The sequence below is a fragment of the Puma concolor genome, chromosome D2 (assembly GCF_028749965.1).
Source record: "Puma concolor isolate L17-30 chromosome D2, mPumCon1.1.hap2, whole genome shotgun sequence".
NCBI classification, from domain to species: Eukaryota; Metazoa; Chordata; class Mammalia; order Carnivora; family Felidae; genus Puma; species Puma concolor.
The window spans coordinates 85,793,648-85,817,200 of record NC_141677.1 but is presented as its reverse complement, the minus strand read 5'-3'; the positions used below and the strand labels follow the sequence as shown (position 1 = coordinate 85,817,200).

The 23,553-nt window shown below is 47.3% G+C and overlaps 1 protein-coding gene and 1 long non-coding RNA gene across 9 annotated transcripts in view; one reads left to right on the top strand and one right to left on the bottom strand.

Moving 5' to 3' along the window:
• The window catches only part of MGMT (O-6-methylguanine-DNA methyltransferase), a 298,750-nt gene that overhangs the window by 37,426 nt on the left and 237,771 nt on the right, over nt 1–23,553 (bottom strand). For all 8 annotated transcript variants that reach the window (XM_086681184.1, XM_086681181.1, XM_086681183.1 and 5 more), the window contains one exon: nt 8,498–8,658. In XM_086681184.1, coding sequence (XP_086537310.1) covers nt 8,498–8,658 — 161 coding nt within the window. The remainder of the gene's footprint in view (nt 1–8,497; nt 8,659–23,553) is intronic.
• LOC147576236 (uncharacterized) lies at nt 513–11,746 on the top strand. Its single transcript, XR_015241924.1, has 4 exons — nt 513–582; nt 1,194–1,365; nt 6,348–6,489; nt 11,638–11,746. It is a non-coding gene; the product is annotated as an uncharacterized LOC147576236 (long non-coding RNA).

Below are 23,553 nucleotides of genomic sequence, written 5' to 3'. Positions count from 1 at the left end.
TCGGCCCGAACATAAGGGTTGCAGGTAAAAATCATAGGTGATGAGGCATTTAAATAAGTAATAGTTTTTACACTTCTGGCTCCTACAAATAGCGTTACAGTGTTACTGCCATTAATGTACTAACATTTATATATTTAATGTATTGATAATTTACAGTCCAATTCTCTATACGTTTTTTATTAAAATATAATTTTCTCTATAAACCCAGGTGGTAGAGAGAATCCTATTTATTACTTCTCGGATGGTATAAAAATGCATTTAAAAATGCATTAACGCTGCCTGTAAAATGTGAATATACAATATTTTATGACAAAAAAAATACTTAAACATTCTCTTTGGAAGCAACACATGTTAATCTAATGCCTACAGTGGGAATAAAAATTTTGAAAGCACATTTAAGTGAAAAGTCTGTTTTTCACTTTAAAATATAGACCTGATAGAAAATTCCTACTTTTCAAAGCCCATTTAAAATGGAAAGTTGAGGAAACAGACACTGTAATTTTCTTTTCTCCGTATGTAGAAATCTGACACTCTGCTGCTCCGAGGTAAAGAATACCCATACGTACCCCACACAAGGACACGGTCGGTGATCTTCTTAAACGCGTGAACATAACGAGGGTGAAACTTTCGCCAGTTTGCTGTTTAATTATTGTGCTAGATGTAACAGTTATATTTTAATGTATTTTCCCATAAAAGCTACACTTGTAACAATTTCAAGTATTATTTATTTGCAAAAGAGATCCCGTTAAATCCTACACAAAGTCTGAAAGTAGCTGACTTTCAAACCACCTTTTGGTTACCTTTTAAGCTTGGTTAAATTATACTGTGACCCCGGTGGCCTTCACTAAAGACATTCTCAAGTTCATTTTTTTTTTTTTTTTGCCTGATTTACGGAAACCTCAGGGAACACAGGCTCTGACCACCTCCCCATATTTAGGATGGAACTTTCACTGAACTAGGCTTCCCATGAGCCCATGGTAATTACGATTTATCAGAGGGCTCGCGGCACAGGAACACCACACGTGCTCTCGGGTCTGGCAGGCTGTGATTCTGGTCAGCCACTGCCAGCATCTCGGAAGCTGGTGTCCATGGACAGACTCAATTCTCCTCTGTGGGAGGGGGCACATACTACAACTCCTAGGGTAGGTCTAAGGGGACACTCTGGGTGATGTGACCATTAACCTCCTCCGCAGCAACCCCAGGACTGGATCTACATTAGACGTGCGGAGGACGAAGCTGGCATCCAGAACCTGAAGCAACCTCTTCCCTTTGTCGTCTTGCTTCTGTTGTTTAGGGGTCTCCCCCAGAATCTAGAACTTCACGCACCCAGACGCTTCAAAGAAGAACCACACTTTTGGGCCACAGGTAAGGGCACACCTCCCAAAGGCTCTGGTCAGCTCTGTCAACACTCTACCAGGGGGTGTCCTGGCAAAGTGACGCACCTGGGAACACTCTTGAGGGGCTCACTGTCATGTGACTTTGTAACCTGATGGCACAGATGCTGATGCGCAGCCAGCCTTGCTCACACCTTCCAAATTACAAAAAACGAACAGCACACTGGCTCTCGGTCCTCCTCACGTGGCCGCGGGCAGAGTTCGAGGTTAGGCAGACACATGGATACGTAACCTAGAACTTCTAGAAGTTGTTAAGTACAACAGCAAGAACAGCTCTTAAATATGCAATTCTAGGCCTCAAACAAAAATCGTTATTCAATTAGAAATGTCAACCTGATGGGGCGCCTGGGTGGCGCAGTCGGTTAAGCGTCCGACTTCAGCCAGGTCACGATCTCGCGGTCAGTTCGAGCCCCGTGAGTTCGAGCCCCGCGTCAGGCTCTGGGCTGATGGCTCAGAGCCTGGAGCCTGTTTCCGATTCTGTGTCTCCCTCTCTCTCTGCCCCTCCCCCGTTCATGCTCTGTCTCTCTCTGTCCCAAAAATAAATAAACGTTGAAAAAAAAAATTAAAAAAAAAAAAAAAAAAAGAAATGTCAACCTGAGCACAGAGTGAAGCTCTAAGAGTCTGATCCATTTCAACAAATTCCTTCAGAGCGAGCAGTAATTCTCAAAATCGGGGAAATGTATGTATATGATGCACACACTTATATGTGTGATGTGTACATACATACACACACACGCAAATGTGTGTGCGTGTATCTGTTATTTGCCCATATTTAAGATTTTTGACGTGTCTTTGGAGGGTGAGAAGTACAGAGATTGTAGGCATAACACAAACAAACAGTCTAGAGCGTCCTGGTACACACACTCCCAGATGAAGGGCAGGAGATAGGAGAGCAACTTACAAAGCTGTTTGTTTAAATGAATCATTGCTGACACTAAAAACTTCTCATCCAAGGTGTGGTCGCATAGTACAAAGAATAAACAAACACCAAGGACAATTACCAGGCAGGAAACAGCATAATACAATAGGAAATGATGAACTAAGACATAATCTGAACCTCAGGCTCTCTGGCCCGTGAAATTCACCAATATGCCAAAGCGTAGTTGATCCGTCAAGTTGAAGAGCTAAGGGTGAAGTATGCTGACTGCTTCCGAGCTGGCCTGGCTGGACCCCCGCAGACAGAGCCAGAAGCAAGCAGGACCACGGCCACGGCCTACAGAGCCAGCACCCCTCGGGCGCCCCCAGGGAGCACCTACCCTGCCAAGTGCCTCTCCTTTCTGCTCAGGCTGGGAGCCCCTGACCCAGAGAAACCCTCAGTGTGGATGCAGAATTCCGGTCATCTAACACCGATTCTGCTGTGGAGCTACAAATGATGTGGATATTCATATATGCAGACAGGGGCCAGGAGACGTGATGAGCCCATGCAGGGCACTGCTTCCTGTCCACAGGAAACATTCCCAGGAAAGCAAGGTGTCACAGCCAGACAGAAGGGGCAGTGGAGAAACCATGTGCTTTGAGAAAAATGGTGGCTTCTGGTGCTGTGGGGAGGGGTTCATGGGGACCGACTATCAGGCCCTGAAAGGGTAAATGTCCCCAAAGAGGAAGGCGGCTCGTTCACAACCTTGGTCACTTGCAGGGCTCACTCTACCTCTCATACACCATTTACTTTCAGGGTTCACGCCTACTTTTGTTCATAAACACCCCCACCCTTACCCTCTTCCTTGTGACTCCAAACCACACACGTGGGGGGGCTGCTCCTGATTCGAGACCTTGACCCGGGTGCCTGCCACCCCCTCCTCCCAGGCTACTGATCCGCACCTTTCCCAGTGCTGGCCTCAGAAGGCCTTGGGCCAGATTTCCACATCTGCTGCTCCCGAAAAGCAGCTCAGCAGCTCTAGGGTTGGAAGAAGTACATTTTCACCAGCTGTTTCTCTCCCACTTAATTTAAGTGCCGTGTTGTTAGCTTGTTCTAATCGATAAGTGGGCACTGGAAGGTTTACAAACCTCCTAGCCCTACTAGGTAACATCATAGCAAGGCCAGCAATTTTTATAATACGGGAGGACCGTGACTGCTACCAACCAGAAACTGTAAATGCCATCACCTATTTTAGTTATTATCTTCTCTTTAATTTGCTATTTTTTTTTTTTTTTTAAGTCCAGGGGAAAATACCAGTCCAAACTTCCTGAAAGCACAAAGCTGCCTCCTGCTGTGTACGTGTAGGAGAGGCTGAGACAAAACCCTCCCCTGCCGCACCCTCTGCAGACGGACCCGGGCTGTGTTCAGGACTCACAAGAGCAAAGTTGAAGGGCAGTAAAGCAGGCCCCGGGACACGGACGGGAAGGGGGCTCAGCGCCTTCTTTCCCGGGGAGACAGCCTGGCTGGGGAGGCCGGGTGTGCTGTGCATTTCGTGGACGTGAGTGACGGCAGGAGGGCAGAGGAGCCCTTGTGCCCCATGAAGGCTGCGGGGGTGGGTGGGGGGAGCGCTGGCACGATTAGCCCTTGCTTGGCTCTCAGAGGTGGATTTTTAATATTAAAGGACTGTCTCTGGTAAGGACTCGAGGTAATGATGCCATTCATTTCCTCATTGTCCAACTGCCTTCCAGGACCCACACACGGCCTCCACTGGAAGGCACACCGCACAGTGGGACTGTCTTCCAGGATATAGTGGGGAAATTAATTAATTCACCCTGGAAGGGCCTTTCCCGTGAGTCTCTGGCAGGGCTTTCAGAGGAGGCCCCTTGGAAAGAGGGTGTTCGACAGACATACACAAACACAAGAATCCTTTTCGAGGCTTTGTAAGAGAAGTTACAAAAAAACTACTCGCCGGCAGGTTTAAAAAATGCAGATTTTACTACTGTCATGCAACTGGATTTCATAGCTACGAGCTAATAGCTGTGACGAAGGAATTATTAAAGTGTTAAATATTTCATTTAAAAGGGAACATTGCAGTCACTTTGAAAAGAAAACTCAGAACTCATCTGTTGAAAACCATCATCTGTGAGACGACACTGGAAGCAGCAGCTGGGGTCCACCACCATCCGCACACCGCGGGGCTTGCACCGGACTCACACCGTGGGGCTCTCCCTGCAGAGTTCACACCCCACACAGCGCCACGCACGCTGCAGGGCTCACGCCATAGGGCTCACACCGCCACCCGCACCGCCAGGCTCAGACGGCAGGGCTCACGCTGCGGGGCTCACCATGGGGCGCACACTGCCTTGGACGGTGCAGCGCCCGGGCCACCACGCATACCACCGGGCTCGCAGCGTGGGGCTGCCTCATGTGGGGCCACGGTGCGAAGCTGGGCCATCCACGGAGGAAGCCCCCACCCCAGCCTGGCAGAAGCTGCCCAGCACCCTGCAGACTGCAACCGGCCCTGCTCAGAGCACCCCTACAGACAGGAGAGCTTAGAAGGGGAAAAAAGCGTGCACGCGCATTCTGAGTCTGAAAGGTGGTCGTAGTTGCCCCAAAGGCTGCTCTCCCTGAACTCTGTGAATCGCGCTTCCGGCAAAGTGCAGCTTTTATTTTCCCAGCTGCTTTGCCACTGACAGATAAGGATGTAAAGATGCATATTATACAAAGAAGTGACGTTATTTTTAGTAAATAAATACAAAGTTGGAGAACGTTAACAGGAAAGGACTTTAACATTTCATTATAAAAGAAACATTAAGATTTATTTCGAGAGTAATGGTTTCGTTAAATAACCATTTCTTGGAGAAAAATGAATTCGAAACCAAGCTGACCTTTGCAAGAACTTGATAAGGGAGCACCTGACCTCCTGAAAACGCTCCCCAAGACTGCTGGTCCTCAGAGTGGCTACCGCGAATGATCATGCTGATACTGTATTATTTTCTTTGTAATTAAAAAAAATTTTTTTAAATGTTTGTTTATTTTTGAGACAGAGAGAGACAGTGCATGAACGGGGGAGGGTCAGAGAGAGAGGGAGACATAGAATCTGAAACAGGCTCCGGGCTCTGAGCTGTCAGCACAGAGCCCGACGCGGGGCTCGAACTCATGAACCACGAGATCATGACCTGAGCCAAAGTCGGACGCTCAACCAATCAAGCCACCCAGGCGCCCCGAATGCTGATACTTTAATAAAGCAGATTAGCAAAGGGCAAAACGCCTCAAAACGCCAAAAACAACCCATTTTTTAAAAGAAAATGCTCTCTACTAAAAACACAATATCCCAAGAAAATGAATGCATCTTGGTCAATACTTGCTTTTCTTCTGACTCCCTCAACAGCACCCCGAACTTCACTCCAAGTAACTGCAGCCTTCCCTTCCCACAGAGAAACCCTATCTGTGGCGGCTCCAGAAAAAGGCAGCCACAGAGACTTCCAGACTTCTGGTCAGGATAGACAGCTTCATGGTTCCTTGGCCGAAACACCCAGACAATTGACTTGTTACTACTAATCAATCTTGGAGAATTTCCAAGAGAAGTGGAACTATGTGAAATTTCCACTATTTGTTAAGTTTTAACCCACAAAACTGGCAATTTTATATGCTTAACTGTGTGTGTGTGTGTGTGTGTGTGTGTGTGTGTGACCCGCCTTACAAAATGAGCCAATGGTGAATGGTGTGCTCATCTCACAGTGAGCCTGAAACGGTGAAGCAGTCTGGCCCGTGCAGGAGAGGGGCCCATGGGACGCAGCATAGGGGTCCCCAGTCCACAGGCCAGCACCCGAGGAAGAGCAGGTCAGGGGGCTGGAGCACAAGGGTGGCCACAGTCAGGATTACGTTTTTAAAACACACTGAAATAGGCAGGCCTGGCCTAAATCTCAGAGGCAAGACCATGATGGAAAAATGATATGCCAAGCCATGTCAAATGTGTTCAAAAATTAAGACGCACAGAAAATAGAATCTGTTAAAAAAAAAAAAAAAGCATTTATTCCATATTGAAATGTACCCATGCCTCCCAGTTTGCAAAGGTTTCTTTCTTTATGTTAAAGCACAGCTTCCAGAGCCTCAGAGGATTTTCCTTGCACGGGACCCGCCCGCTCGCCATGATTTCAGCGTTGCCACAAGATCCAAAGTAGAAACAGAGCAAAGCCAACTACCACTGGCTAGAAAGGGGTGTTACCACATCTGGGGGTTAGTGCCAATTAACTCCGTGTTAGCAATTGTATTATAACCATCCACCACCTCCCCTCTTAAACCGTAAAATCCCCACACCTGGTCCCTGCCTGGGAGTGAGCGATTGAGCTAAATTAGAAAAACCTGGCTTGCACATGCCGAGGCGTGGGAAATCCCGGCCCGCAGCAACCACTAACTGTCAGGAGGCGGGGCTGGCCCAGGGGACCCTGTCTCCCCGAAAGCTGGCTAGGAGGATCTCGCCCCAGTTGGAAGTGCCCGCCAGCACTGTGGGGCTCGCCCGACGGAGAAGGCTTCCAGGTTGGCTTCGATGGCCTTCATCCTTACCCCAGCGGCTGCTTCCAGCTCGTCCTGGTCACTGACCGTGACCGGTTAGCTGAGCAGAGGCCGTGGGCGTTGGGGCCCAAGGCCAGGGAGGCAGGATAAGTGTGGCCAGTCCCAACCCTCTTCAAACACTGAGGACAGGACCTCAGGATTTAATAAGCTCACTCCCCAACGCCCCTTTGATTATATAGAGACTTCCTGTCTTGGCTTTATAATTTTTCCGTCCTAAAACTTTCAAAACCTTAAATTTCAGCTCACTATTCATTAGACTTAAGGGCAGGGAAGCCAGTCGGGCAACTCTTCCTTCCCCCAGCGACACAGCAGTACTCCCCGAGTGCTGATGTGGACACACAAGCTCAGAGCACCAGGATCCCCAAGCCCCTACTTCAGAACCCAACCACACCTGAGTTCCTCAGCCCGCGCAGCACACAGAGGTCACACGTGCGTCCTGCGGCATCCATGCACCATCCATGCACCCAGTTGGCTCAAGCTACCGGGGAGCAGCTGAGGCTCCCCTGCGCCCTGAGGGCCCATCCAGGATGCAGACCAGGGAGGGTTTCTGGATGTGTGCACAGTGACAGGCAAAGGCCTGCTGTAGCTCCCACACCCATGCTGGAGACCGTTCCGGAGGACACAGGGGGTGAAGAAGGGGCCCTGTTCATTACGGCTGCACCATTTCAGTTCATTATGTGCAACAAAGCTCAAGGTGTTCTCTGCTCACTTGTCTGACCTTGTTAGTCAACTCAGGTGTTAGCTCAACTTCACAGGGGCTTCTCTATCCACTGCCCCTAGAAATTCTACTCCATTTTCAAGTTCCTTTTTGCTGAAAATCATGGCAGCTATTAGAATACCGTTAAGCTCATTTAATCCATTTCGAAATTCAAGATTGCTTTAAATGCACCTTATCCAAAATCTCAGGGTAATTTTGTCCCCTGAGCATATGTGTCTACACATCTATACAGAGATGTATATACATATACACGTGCTTTATTAAAACGAATATAAAAAAAATCACTACGTAAAATAAGCCCCCGGCACATGTCTAGAATAATTTTAGTTGCCGTAATTAAGGTCCCAACAACAATTTAAAAGGAAATTTCTGGGAAAATGTTTTTGGTGACCATAGACCATGTGCCTTTGGCATATAACATTTAGGCAATACGTTCTCAATTCATCCTTTAAGAACACTATATCAAACTAGGGTAAGTTTGAGAAATTAAACTGAAAACTTATTCAAGAAGACACAATGCGGCTACCCACTCTGATGTAAATGTCACCAACCGAGTTTATGGAAGTGGCTAATTGTCCATGTACAAGCCTCATTTTCTGTGCTGTTGGCAAGCAGATAGTTTAAGTTAACAATAAGCTTATTGAAAAATTCACTGCTATTCAGATGTGTTCCCATTTAAACCCTTCAGCCAACAAGAGTTAAGAGTCGATCTGCATGCATCATTTTTATTGCCTTTGCCAAGAATTATGTGACCATGTGCCAAAACTAACACAAGCATTTGGAATGGGTGGAGATCGTGAACTCTTGTCCTTACAGCGTGGCCACATGCTGTCTCTGTTTAGATGATGTAAAAATACCAAGTCAGTATAGTCGATAAAATGAGCTGTGATGTAAGTGATAGTTAATAAGTCAAGCTCCCTGAACGAAACCCTAGGAGGCGGCGGAGTTACTGACCTCGCTGGAAAACGGGATGGTGAATCGCAGGCAAGGGGAGGTCTTTGAGGGCCGCCGGCTCATGGAAATAGGCATCCAGCCAGGCCACGCACTGCTTCAGGGGCGCCATCATTTCCCCTGGACAGCCGAGCAGCTCAGGAAGAGGGGGGGCCTCCATGGCTCTGCAAAAGCGGTAACAGGAGCTTAATAAGCCTCTAGGCCCTGCGTCCACACATGTGAAAAGCAAACAAACGTCTACTCTACCCACATGGGTAAAAGTCTACTGCTGCACAGCAATGGGAAAGGGCGCCGGAGGAGGGCGTGGGACGTCCGCCAGCCACGTTTCCCCCTTCAGCTTTAAGACACACAGCGCATCCTAGAAAACAAGAGGGGATGCTGGGAAGGAACAGCCTAGTATACGGGCTCTTCCGCCTGGGGCCCTGAGCGTCTGCAGCCATGGTGAAGCAGGACAAGACAGAGCACGGATGACCGGCACAAAAGCTGCTCTGGTGGGTGCATGCACTGCCCCTTCGTGAGACTAACAGGTGCATGTACGCATCTCCCGGTCACCTAGCAGATCACCACGTGTTATCAACAAGATTTTCCACAAATACTGTTGAAGTAATTAAACTGCATTTTGATCACCCCGCCCCTCCCACTGAATTTCAACAATAGCACGTTCATGATTTTCTATCACTTGGTGCTGCATTCTGGGGGATTTCCTCCAAGTCTGCTTTCAGTCTGCTGATGCTTATGCTTCAAAGTGTCTAATCTGTGTGGAGGTCGTTCTGTGAGGCTAACTCCCCTTACACTGCTCTTCTGGCTTACTTTTTTTTCCTCCAAATCCCACTCTTCATTCATTATGGTCACTTCTTCCTTTTATCTCAAGCTTAAACCAACGTTGTTTAGGCTCTCTTCAGTTTGCTCCTTGCCCTCGGGGTCTGATTCTTCTGTCTGCGGCACCTCCCAAAGCCGACTCCCCTTCAGCAGGTGCTGACTCTCTGGGATATGCTCTGTTGGAACGAGGAAATGTCCCCTCAGAGAGGCTTTACTTGGGTGCTTCTGAGCCCTAGAGTTTCATGATGGGTCCAATTTTAGTTTCCTAGGACCCCAAACCCACAAAAGCGCCAGCCCCAAGTCTGATTTCTTCTGATGACCTCCTTCCTCACCTTCGAAGGCTCAGCACAGGTGGCAGGCTTCCTAGCAGCTTGCTGGGCCTGGTCGGCAGAGGGCATCTAGAATTCTCAGATACTAAAGCTCTGGGGGTGGCGTACGTCCAAGCAGTACATTTCCTGACCCCTCGCGTCTCCCTCCCTGCGTGTTGCGGGGGGGGGGGGTGCGTGTGTGTCAATCTCTGGGCTGCCTTTCTCACCTCGCACCCACCGCCCTTATGAGGGTCTGAACGGAGAGGCCGCCACCCACTCGGCCGCGTGGCCCAGCACAGGGACGACAGCGTGGCTGCGGCACCCGGGAGCGTGGGCCGGACCTGTGTGAGGACAGCAGCACCCACAGGGCACCGCAGATCCAGAAGCCCGTGTAACCTCACCCTCCAAGCTGTAGGCAGCAGCCAAAGACCTTGAAGTGCGTCTTACAAACGCTCCTGCCCTGCAGTCCGAGTCTCTCAGGCACGGCATTCTGCGGAAATAAGGGTCTCCACCGAGGTCCTGGGATCTTTCCAGAGATAAGCTTCCCTGGATGGGATGCGCAGAATGCCCTTTATACTGTTTTTCCACAAGAGAACAGTGGATCAGGGAGGGCTTTCTAAGCACTCACATACGGGCAGTGTTGGGGAAGGAACCGGACAGCAAATAGAACTGAGCCTGCCCAAACGGCCAGGCAGAGAGGGCTGGCCACGGCCCGGCCATCCTGCCGACTCACGACTGGACGCAACAGGCCCAGGCCTCCTCGCCAGCTCGCTGTGGGCCGGAACTCATGTGGACGGACCTCTGGTCGGCCTGGACCCCAACTCCGCAGAGGGGCCCCATGGGACCTGCTCCCTCCACAGGCACGTTGAGGCCAGAGGAGCGGGGGCAGGGCCTCTCGAGACATCCCTGGGGGGAGAAACCCATCTCCTCACTGCCCTGACTCCTTTCTCCGTTAGGACCTCCGGTCAGGGAAGGAGTGGACCTTCCTGCGCTTGTGCTTGGCTTAAACGTTATTCCAGTCCCTCTGTTCTCCCACTGTTCCTTCCTTGCTGATAAACTGATGATACTGGAAAGTAAAGATGGGCAAGAGTGTCTCGTGCTGTTCCATCCTGCTCCCGGGGTGGGGGGGGACAGGAGACAGGTCCACCGAGGATGAGCCAGGCCTCCCTCCCGACACAGCTGGCACCGTCCAGGGGGCAGCTTTGTGGCTAAGGCCGTGAGCAGGAGGCCATCTGCATGTGACACCTGGTCACACAGGGGGTGAGCAGGGCTGAGGTGCCCACGTCCCCACCCTCAGCCCGTGGGTGGCTTCAGTCCAGAGGAAGCAGGAGAGGGGCCGGGGCTGCATCAAGAGGCCACAGTGCCCCACACGCACCCAGTATCTCCATGGCCAGACTGGGGCCAGCCGAGGCCAGCCCCTCACAGGCCACAGATGCTCTCAGGGCTTGTGGGGTGTGCTCGGCCATCACACACGTGGCAAATGGGGTTCTCTGGGTCAGGGGGCCTACATCACAAAAGACGGGGGTCCTCTGCACCCAGTAGCGACCTGCTTTGCTCCAAGAGTTACAACTCCATCCTCGGAGGCCCTGGAGCGAAACGGGGGTGCCTGGCCATCAGGGGAAGGGGCCAGGCTGGTTGCCGCTCCCTCCACATTGCTAAGGGACTAGATTGGTAGCTGTGTTCCTGCTAGCATTTCCCACTCCTAAAAGGATATTTGAAGAATTTTTATAGTAGTAAAATTCATCTTAAATTGATTTTTTATGCTTGTGCTAAAGATCTCAACCTCTGATTTACTCTGTAGTTCTCCTTTTTAACTCTTTCTCTATTGGCATTAGGTAACTATTCATGGGTGAAATGTAATTAAACAGCTTTGATTCTGAAGCAAGGATTTATGATACTACATTTAAAATGAATGGCATTAAACACACACATAAAACCAGATTTTTAAAGCCATGACACAAATTTCCATTTCTACAATAAAACGAAATTTATTCTCTGCCCTGCCCTCCCCTCCAGCCTCGCTTCGCTTGCCCCTGCGCGAGCCGCGGTGTGACGGCAGCACTTATTAGGGAGGAGTCTCTCCAGGCTTCCCTATCGACCAGCCCTGAAGCCCCACTGATTACGGGCAAGCACCGGCGCATGGGAGCCCAGACCGAGGGCCGGGAAGCCAGCGCTGCAGCACAGACAGGGCCCTGTCCTGCTGTTGGCTGGGAGAGGGCAGAAAGGGGACACGTCACAGTCACTCTTTATTCACAGTCACGTATTATCAGTAAGAGTCACCCAGAGGCAAATGCAGGACACTGGAGCCCTTCTCCTTCTCTCCTGTTTTGTTGTTGTTGTTGTTTGTTTGTTTGTTTGTTTGTTTGTTTTAAACCTGGCACGAGAGGGCTGGCTAGCGGCTGACAAATGAATTTGGCTTTGTTGAGTCACACGCAGGACAGTGGACAGCACCGGGCACACCATGCCACAGGCAAACATAAAACCACATGTCGTTTGGCTTAAGGGTCTCTTCCAGAAAGAGGCAACTGCTGGCGATCCCAGGACAACAGCGTGTGGCCTTCTGGGGAAGCTCCTGGAACCCCAGTGAGAGAGAAAGCCCCATGCGAAGTTCTCCCGGACTCCTGCCCCGTTTGAAGAGGCAGCCCCGACCCCTTCCCTTCTGGGGCTTGGAGGAAGGACGTTCTGGCGTTAAACTATTTCAGATCTCGGGTCTGTCCTTCAACCCGAATCAGGACGCGGAAAAAGTGTGAGGCGCTCCAGGATGAACTTCTGAAGTGTCTTTAAGGAAGCAGAGGCAGTGAGGCCTTTACCGCCACGTATTAAGGGAGGGCCCGTCACTTAACAGCATTCCACACAGGAGCCTACGTGGTCTTCAAGGGAGGACTGCCCTTCCTACGCAAAACGAAGCTCGCGTTTCCAGACACGGATTTCAATTAGAAAGCGAGGGGATAGAGGCAGCATCCCACCAGAGGCAGGGGGGACACAAGGGGAGTGGACCAAGTTTACGTGAAATGGCCCCAGTGGACGGGGTTCCTAGCCGTCCATCTGCCACACGGGAAGCCCGAGTTGGCGCTTCCCATCCGCTGTGGCCCCCTCAGCCGGGTCACGCACCCTGGGCTGAGGGGGGGGGGGGTGCAGCAGCCGCGGAGCCCGGAACCCACCGCCTGCAGTGGGCGAAGCGCGCCAGGCCGGCCTGGGTGCTAGACAGCCGCGCTCAAGGTCTGAGGCTGCGTCAAGTACTGGCACGACACGAGGAAACCTGACAGAGCCGTCCTGACAGCTCGGCTCCCGCTGTCTCCCCCGTTACCAATTCGCTCAATACTTTAAAACTCAACCAGCCTGGCAGGAGATTTGGGTATTCAGGTCTGGGGGAGCCTCAAGACTCTGCCGGTAGTAAAGAATCACTAAATCTCCGTTTCTGAATGAATCCTACTTCCCGAAGACATCAAAATGTCATGTACTTGGCTTAAATCCCATTTGATGTAAGAAAACAGGCCAAAAGTTCTAAGCTACTCGCATCTGATTAGCGGCATTAGCTACACCCAGGGGGCGGACTGCTGGGCGTTCGGAAACCTCTCTTTTTGACCCCAGTGCTTTTCCAACATCTCTGTCTTCACAGGATGAAACGGAGTCTTACAGTTTGGGAACATTAACTGGTGACGTTGGAGGCTCACCCAAGAAAAGAGCTCTGACCTTAGAGCCCTGAAGACACGTAGCCCTTGGAGTTCATGTGGAATTCGGCAGGAGTTGACCCAGGTTGTGTCCGTTGGCAAGGCTGAGAGATAAGTCTCTGTGGAGGCACACAGATGCCGGGTACAACTTGTTGTGGGAGGAGGAGTCCAGGGCCTTGGCCACGTATGGCATTTTAGACACCCTTACGATGAGAAACATTTCCCAAGCCGAGCCAGATAAGCAAATCTCCCCTTGTCTGGCTTCCAGGACACAGTGCGGACTCCAGAGTAGAGCGCCAGACCCCATAGTCCCAGGAAGGCGTGCGTTTTCAGCAAAACTTTAAATCTGCAATAGAGGGGACTTTAAACCACGCTGCTAAATATCACTGGAAAATGTACTATGAGGTCTAAATTAACAGATCTCTAGCAGACTCTCTTGTGCTTGTGTCTGATGCATTTGCCCCGCATCCAATCATACCTTCCTGTTAAAGCTCTGATGCTTTGCTTCTAGTGGTAGGATTGAAGACGGGACATAAATTGTGCCACCTACCATCAAAACAGATTTTTGCAAAACCGAGGCTGAATAAAGATTTTAAACTCTGTACTCCAAGTGAATTTCACGTCTTGATTCCGTTCAAGCAATTATCGAGGATCCATTAGGCACGATGGCTTATTGACAGGAATACGAACGCAGTGTTTGTAGCCCAAGCAGGCGGAGAAGGAAGAACGCGGAGGTAGAACACGGAGTTGGTGTCAGCAGCTTTCTTTCCACTCTACCTTTTGGACAACCCCATGTTTCCCTGATGCCCCCAAGGAGCCCTTCCCTCCCCGATGCCCTCCAATGAATGGACAATGCAAGCGATGGCCCCGTGACATGGCCTGGTGGCCAGCAGCTGTTGGGAAACACCACCACAAGGGTGTGTACGGTGGTAGTCTGCGCGACTATTTCAACTTCTAAACTAGGAAGAAAAGAGGAAGGGGGGAATCAGAGTGCTGATGCTGGTACTCAGAAACACTGGTCTCAAACAGCAGGACGGAGTCAAAGACAAAGGACAGAGGCCCACCGACGGGCTCACCCAGCGTCGCGGCTCCTGGCGGGCACTGTGTGTGCCCGGCACCCGTCTGACGGTCCGGATGCCAGCTCCTGGATTTCTCCTGCTGCCCTAACAGCACTATGTAGTCAAGGGACAAAGAGAAGAGTGAATACAGACGTGCAGTATCAGCAACATACTGACGTTTACATAACAAACGGGAGACACGTTTACACATTTGTTCATTTTAACAGGGATAAGGGCTGCTACTGCTCATAACACATGGGCTTAAGGACTGACTCTCACGTACTAGGTTTTACTTTCTGTTTTCACAGATCATTCCCTATGAGACGAAGAGACGTGCTACCATACAACAGAGGGAAACCGGTGGCGAAGGGAGCCCGCTCCGAGTCCAGACGGAAGTGAAGAGGACGGCTTCGTGGGGAAGGCGGTATTTCCACCGTCTCTGCAGGAGGGGCTGGCTGGCGCACTGACAGGTGCTCTGCAAACCCTTGCTGAGCTTTTACTGTGTGGTTCGTAACAAAGATGGACATAAATCCTGCTCCTTGCCTTTATGCCTTCCACCCCACGATCGCACACCCCCCAAAATGAATTCTACATTTACGATCCTATCAGAGGCCACCAATGGTTCACGTCCCAAGGTCAACAATAGAAGGAGGAAGAGGCAGTAAAACTTAACGGGGCCCCAATTTACTCACTTTCTGGGTGGTCACAGGTATGTTGCTTAAACTGGATATCAGTTTTTAATGGGCATCCTAAGCCCTCAAAATCTGGGGTTCGAATTCATGTCAGAACCTAAACACGACCACAGAGGAATTTACGGTGGTATCTGAAAACACTCTCCCCAACCAGAAAATTCTATGTAAATTTTCAACTCCTCCTCGTACAGGGTATGTGTCATAAGAACTACATACTTTTTTTCCCCTTTTGTAAATGATTCTCAAATGCATAAGCAATAAAACATTTTTAAAACACAATTTAAAGAGTACACTTGGCAGACTAGAATGTCTTAAAAAAGCCTATTTACTTTCTCCCCTAAACGTTCAAATTGTTAAAAGGAAAACTGTATTTTATCAACACTTTAACATACCATTAAAATCTCTCCTATTTGACAGATGAAGATAAAAACACCCCAAAACTACGGATGAATTATCAGGTCCCTAATGATTCCAAAACAATTACAGGATGCAGAGCAATCTAGTTAAATTTTATTCAAAAGCTTACTACACTTGTGTTTTCTTTTATTTTTCTATCAAGAAACCCATGAGGCTTAAGCACAATTCATTATGTATGAGACCCCACTTGCGGTGCTTGACTGTTGATTAATAGCAAAGTTTGCTGTATGTACATTTGCAACATTAGATGCATACAATATGCTAACTTATTCTTTCACTGAAACTAATTATTTACAAAAATGACTACTTGAGACTACAATTTATTAAATGCATGCATCCAGTCTCAATTTGGCCCCAAAAGACAGCCTGGAATGAAGATCTTTTACTTGATGTGACAACTTCTGGAAACGCTGTTATTAATATTGTAAATGTGGCAAATAAAGAGTTCAAATAGCCTTATGTCTATGTTGCATTTGCTTTTTGCCACTGAAGCAGGGAACAAAGTGCTTTCCAACATTTCACACACCAGAGGTAGACTCCTCTTTCCCAGCTTAATTTAGCTTCCTATAAATAAAATGTTTATACAGTAGCAATGAAATAGTTTAAAAAAGGAACAGCTAACACAAAAGAGGAATAAAGAGTTCTCATCAAATTGTTAGGTAGGTAGATTACAATTGTCAAGAATAAATTTAGTACGTTTGTTGAAAAATACCCATAAAAATACACAATTTTTAAAGAGTCATTTCCACCGGTCTCATCAAATTATTGGTACTCCCTTATGGGCACTTTTTTCCCCCCCACAGGATCTTTAGGGTTAGGTAACTTTGCATTATTCAGTAATTCTCTACACTCCCGGTAAAGAAGGGACAAATAATGAATTGGTCCACAGACGAAAATTATAGAAGCCTCACATTCACATGGAGATTTCATAATGGGGCATCTGGTCAACCGCAAGCATCCGCCAGGCTGACTTTATAATGCACGTGGCCCAGGGCAGCAGCCACCTGTTCTGAGTGTCCTCCACAGTCTGGTCTCTCTCTGCTGAGCCAACCCGCACACTCTCTACAGGTGCCCCTTCCAGTGCCCTCAAAGACTCTGTGTGGCCTTGCTCCGCTCTGCTGAGGGTGTGTGCCACTGCAGGCTCAGGAGACACAGAGAGGAATCAGACTCCTTCCTTCACATGCCAAGATAAGGAAAATCGATGTCTGTGCCCAAACGACAGAATGATAGTGCAGAAGGTCATTACATGTATTGCTCTGTGCCATTTAAGTTTTGCAAGGACACCTAAGGAAAAAGACATAGGTTTCAAACAAGGGCTTGCTCTGGGATATAAGATTTTAGGGACACAGAACTGAACCATCAGTGAGAGGGCCTTTGCTCCCTAAAACACACAACTGTGAAGAGAGAAAAGAAAGTAGCATGAGAACTGGAAACTCTCAGGGCCATAGTTAAGATGGGCAAAGATGACTGACTGTCAGGCTTGCTTGCTTTCAATGTTTATTTATTTTTTTGAGAGACAGAGACAGAGCACGAGTAGGGAAGGAGCAGAGAGAGAGGGAGACGCAGAATCTGAAGCAGGCTCCAGGCTCCGAGCTGTCAGCACAGAGCCTGACGCGGGGCTCGAACTCACAAATCATGAGATCATGACCTGAGCCAAAGTTGGCGCTTAACCGACTGAGCCACCCAGGCGCCCCAAGATGACTGGCTTTCTACCATGCAATCTAATACCCCACTCTCTCAGTAACACATTCAAGGTCAGCCAGAGTCAAGGCAACTGAATACAGAAGTCCCAGTTGAGAGAATGTCTCACTGTCAGACCTCCATTACATGATACGACATTTTGGAAATGAGGGGTCCACTGAATAAAGGTGAGGACCAACTATAGGGAAACAAGACAAGGAAAACACTTGCATAAAATTTCATAGCTGCTATTTACTGAGTGCCTACCACGTGTGAGGTATTTAATTAAAAAAAAAAAAACTATTCCATATTTATTCCTCCCAATAACCCCTGAGGGAGATATTATCTCTATGTTCCAGAAGATGAAACTGAGTCCAGAAGTCTTGTGATAATAACTTAATCAATGCATGAGGGATGCAACCGGAACTTGAATTAAAGTCTGATTCCAAAGACCTTAACCTCTGGACCACCTCCTTGAAGTCACAGTATTCCAGATCATCTCTGAAATGGAAATGAGTAGTCACCCCTTATAAGGAAAAGTCCTTATGTTCACATGCTCTATTCTTGATAGCATACATCCTATATAGCATTTGGATTTATTCTTTTATGTTTAGGTAACTTATTATAAAGTTCTTCCTAATCTGTAAGACTACAACCTTGGCCCACTGCCCTATCAATTCGAGGACAATGGGAATCTAAGTGTTAAATCTAGTTCTGTTATGTACTAGACACTTCCAGGAAGACGGACGGAGTGTCCACACTGTAGGGTCTTGGGTCTTTGGGAGCAGCCCGCTGGGCATCACTGGTCTACACCCTCAAAGGAAGTCCACGTTTACATTTAAATGCCTCGATGACCATTCCACACAACATTCCTTTATACAGATAAGCAGCCTAGGCCTTAGAATGTCCCAGGCTCACCATCTTCCCTACACTCAACCCTCTGGAAGCAAGGACCAAGGTGATAAAAGCCACGTTATGGTTCTTACGTGGCTTGGCAAACCAGCAGGGCAGGCTGGTTTGCAATGGGCAGATGTCAGTCTAGGCTGCATGAAGAAGTCAGATGGGTGGGCTCCCCACAAAGGCTGCTCGAGGTCTTTGGCTGAAGAGCCACGCGTTGTCGTGGAGCTGATCCCAACTCTGCCTCCCAGCCCTGGGGTCCAATCTGGCACAGTGCTGGTGCTCAGGATCTGCCTGCTGAACGAGTGGGTGGACAAGATGCAACGGTGAGAACACGGCCACCACGGCACACACGCTGTGAAACACCTGCAGTTCATGTTTTGTTTTTCCAATGAATAATTTGCCGAAAACATTCCCCGGGGGCGGGGGGGAGGGAAGAAAATCCCACAAAGATTTTCTAAACAGCGAGAGCTACATTTCTCTGCCTTTTCAGGTTTTGTAGCAGAATGCTGAGTAACAAAGTTTGTTAAAGCCCAGGGACTGGGCATCACTTCCAATTCTGCTTACTTTGATAGGACTCCACAGTCAAAACCTGGAAGTGTTTCAGATTTGAAGACACAAAACTAAGTGGGTTTTCTTCACGGCATTCCCCACTCCTGCTATAAGGCAATCAACTGTATAACGAGATGAAACACAAGAAAAATGAAATTCAACAGCAAATACTTCATTCCTTGACTACTGATAGGTGTTGAATTCCAGCAACTGCACACATGCGAGGAAGGCCACCTGTGCTGCCCCTCCTTTCTCCGTGAGGTTTTTCAGTCTCCCAAGAGCAGCTCATCAGGTCACCATAGAAAGAGGGAAGAGGGTCCTCATGGGGAGAACTCTGTGGCCCCCTCCGGCCCCCCACCCATGACATGCAGGGGACACCAGCAGACCCCCCGCAGTCACTGCCTTCTGATCAATTCTGGGGGAATACAGGCATAAGAAGGAAACCCACTTCCGGGAAGCAGAAACATGAGTGCCCCTGCCACGGTGACTGGGAATTCTGGAAGGTCTGGTGAGCAGTGGGGCGGAGCATCCCAGAGACAAAGCATGTGGCGGGGAAGGCGGCACGTGCCTGAGCCTAGAAAGCCACTGCCCCTTCTCCAGGTTCTCACCCCTTAGGTACTAACAGGACTAAAACATACCCACCCCTAATATGGTTGACAAAATTGATCTCCATACAGCATCTAGACGACTTTGTTGTGATGCAATTCAGAAAAAAAAAAAAAAATCGCATCTTAGCAAGGGAAGGTGTCTTAATTTAAATACTAAAATAATAACTCAATGTTCTGAAGACACCACCTCTTTTCTCTCCAAAAGGCATGTGTTATAGGAAGACTGACCTCCACAGCGTTTAGTCCCATTAACTTGTGTACTGGGCTCATTAATAAATAATCCTGCCACTAAATTACCTGTCTTGTAAATTGGTCTGTACAGTTCTAAATAATAGATAGTTCCCTATTTTCAAACACAATGGAGTTTTTAAAGAAAAGTGTTGCTTATGATGGAAGACAGCACTGCAGTTTCCTCTGGCAACAACTTTCTGTAGCTCACTTTCTCAGAAAGCCTTCGCTTCTCCTATTTATTGTTGCAGCTGGAACACGTTAGCTGGTGAGCAGAGCTGAAAACCCTGCGTTTAATATCAGACAAGTATATTGACTATACATTAGTGGCCAAAAAAATCTTAAGCAACTATTAAATGGACAGTTAATGTAATTGTATTTTAAAACACTGAGGTCATATTTAATTTTGAATTGAAACTCTTAAAATGCGCTTTCTGGCAAGGATATAGGGTAATAAAACAATGTTAACTACAGGAAAAAAAAAACCTAAAACTCACATTATTAAAATAAATCTTTTTTCCAGAGTACTAATATTTGCAAGAAGTAGATTGCAAGCAGCAGAAAACATTTGTACTTCTTCAACAAGTATTGTCACTGGCACCAGAAATCAAGATTTTCAATTTGAAGGATGATTCACTCTGAGCAGCAAAGAGCAGATGCCATTTCCCGCCCCCCTCGTTCTGCGAGCTGGCTGCTACCCCAGCATCTTCTGCTTTCCTTCCAGGGCGCTCCAACTTAGCAACACCCGAGGTCTCCCAATCAGAAGTCCGCCAATGAAGTACCCACTTATGTTCAAGAGCAGGAAGTAAAAGCAAACGGGCTTAGGGGGTGTCTAACAGGATGAACGGAGGCAGGGTGAGAGGAGAAAGAAAGGGGCAGAAAGCATTTTAGCTGCAAAGCCAGCCAATTAAAATTCCCTTTAGGAAGCACCACTTTCTACTCAAAGAAGGCTGGAAAGTCCAATTTTATATGCCTTTTTCCTCCTCTTAAAAAAATCAATACAGCCCTCTGGGAGGCTGTCACACTTGCAGGCAGGCGGGTCTGTGGACCGTAAGCTCCACGCCTGGACCCGGTTCACAGCCCTCCCAGGGGAAGAGAGAAGGGGGCGTCACAGGGTTTTCCAGCAAAAACAAAGCAGCATTTATTTACAGGTGTTCTGACTGCCAGGATGAGAGAAGGGGCCCTGCAAATAAAGCCTCTGGAGCCGGGGTGGCACTTCAGAGCACTAAGCCTTGATGTGACCCCTGAACGCCTCCACCCTGAGCTTGAGAAGAGCAGAGGGGGACAAAGAGACAAGACCCTGCTGAGACCATTTCTGGTGGGAGCTTGAGGGGAGCGCCTGTTTCCTCTCTGCTGCCCCATGTAGTGTCACCCAATCCCCAAGGTTAGACAATGGGCCTCCAGGCTGCATCATTGTGCCAACCACAAATACAACAGAATTGTTAATGTTCTGGTCTCTCTCCTGTTCTCTGGTCCCAAATTGCTAGCTCCCTCCCAGAACTAAGCCTTGCTCAGTACAGGCGTCCTTCTCTGCATCCACAACAGCATGCCTGCGGAGGCTTGGAGGCCTCTCAAGTTGGCTCCATTCTGAATTTAAGTCCTCCGCTTTAGCTGGAGTCTCAGGCCTGAATAATTAGGGGATCCTTTTCTTGTCTAAGGATTCTCAAATACTCAAGAGTTTGAAACAAACAGTAACTTGAAAAAGTAAAGTCTTGTTTGTGGAAACATCTCCCCCTGGGGAATTAATTCTACAGAAGAGGCATTTAACCTTCATATATAGTGGAATGTTTATTCTTAAAGATTCTAATTGCAATGTAAACATAAATTCTGAAATCTCACAGAACTCATAGGTGCTTGGAAAGTCAGACTCCTCTTGAGGAGCCCAGGTTAAGACTGCGTGTTCATTAAGTGACCATCAACTTAACATAAATTGCTATATACTTAGGATGTTATATATGAACCTCATGCTAACAGCAAATCCCAAACCTATAACAGATGCACAAAAAATAGAAAGAAAGCCAAACATGACAGAGAATCATCAATCACAAAAAAAGAGATCAAGAGAAGAAAGCAAGAGAGAAGAACAACAAAATCAACCAGAAAACAATTAACAAAATGGCAATAAGTACATACCTATTGGTCATTACTTTAAATGTAAATGGCCTAAATGCTCTAATTAAAAGACACAGGGGTTGGGAGAGGTGGATTGAAAAATAAGACCCATGTATATGCTGTCTATGAGAGACTAAGCTTGGCCCTAAAGATACATACAGACTGAAAGTGAGGAGATGGAAAAACATTTATCATGCACATGGGAGTGAAAAAAAGCCAGGGTAGCAATACTTGTATCAGACAAAATAGACTTTAAAACAAAGATCGTAACAAGACACCAAGAAGGGTATTACATAATGATAAAGGGATCAAACAAGGAGATCTAACAATTTTAAATATCTATGCACCCAACATTGGAACACCTAAATACATAAAGCCAATAATAACTGACAGAGGAAGAAATGGATGGTAACACAATAATAGAAGGAAGGGGACTTTAACACTCCATTTACATCAATGGCTAGATCATCAAACAGGATCAATAAAGAAACAGTGTCTTTATTTTTTTTTCTTCTGATGTTTATTTATTCTTGACAGAGAGAGAGAGAGGAGTGCATGAGAGCGTGCAAGCAGGGGAGGGGCAGAGAGAGAGGGAGACAGAATCTGAAGCAGCTCCAGACTCTGAGTAGTCAGCACAGGGCCTGATGCGGGGCTCGAACTTGTGAACTGTGAGATCATGACCTGAGCCGAAGTCAGATACTTCACTGACTGAGCCATCCAGGTGCCCCAAGAAACAGTGTCTTTTTAAATGACACATTAGACCAGATGCTCAGAAATATACAGAATGTTCCAACTACATTCAAGTACACATGAAACATTCTCCTCATTTCAAGTACACACAAAAACATTCTCCAGAATAGAACGTATGCTAGGTCACAAAGCACGCCTCAATAAATTCAAGAAGATGGAAATCATACCATGCATGCATCTTTTGTAGCCACAATGGTATGCAACTACAAATCAATCACATACAGACAAAAACAACAACTGGAAAAACACAAACATGCGGAGGCCAAACAATGTGCTACCAAACAACTGATAGGTCAATAATGAAATCAGATAAAAAACACATGGAGACAAATGAAAATGAAAATACAACAGTACATAATCTTTGGGACACAGGAAAAGCAGGTCCAGGAGGGAAATAGATAATGATACAAGTCTACCTCCAGAAACAAGAAAAAGCTCAAACAACCTAAACCTACAACTAAAGTAACTAAAAAAGGACAAAGCCCAAGGTGAGCAGAAGGAAGGAAACAATGAAGAGCAGAGCAGAAATAAATGACACAGAGACACAAAACAATAGAAGAAAATCAAGAAATGGTTCTTTGAAAAGATAAACAAAATTGATAAACCCTTAGACTCATCAAAAAAAGAAAAGAGAAAGGACTCAAATTAATAAAATCAGAAATGAAAGAGAACAGACACTACAGAGATACAAAGAATTATAATAGAATACTATGAAAAATTATATGCCAACACTGGACAGCCTATAATAAATGGATAAATTCTTAGAGACGTTATAATCTTCCAAAACTAAATCAATAAGGAATACAAATCTGAACTGACCAGTTACTACTTATGAAATTGAATTGTTAATTATAAAACTACCAAAAAAACTAAAAGTCCAGGACCAGACGGATTCACAGGTGAATTTTACCAAACACTTACAGAAGAGGTAATACCTACTCTCCTGAAACTATTCCAAAATGGAGGAGGAAGGAAAGCATCCAAATACATTCAGTGAGGCCAGTGTTATCCTGACACCCAAACCAGATAAAGATGCCACACACAAACACACAAACTACAAGCCAATATCTCTGATGAACACAAACAGAAAAATCCTCAACAAAATATTAGTAAGCTCCATTCAACAATACTTTAAACAGCTGACTCACCATGATCAAGTGGGATTTATTCCAGGGATACGAGGATGGTTCAATATTTGCAAATCAATTAATGTGATATATACCACATCAACAAATGAAGGATAAAAATCATATGATCATCTCCATAG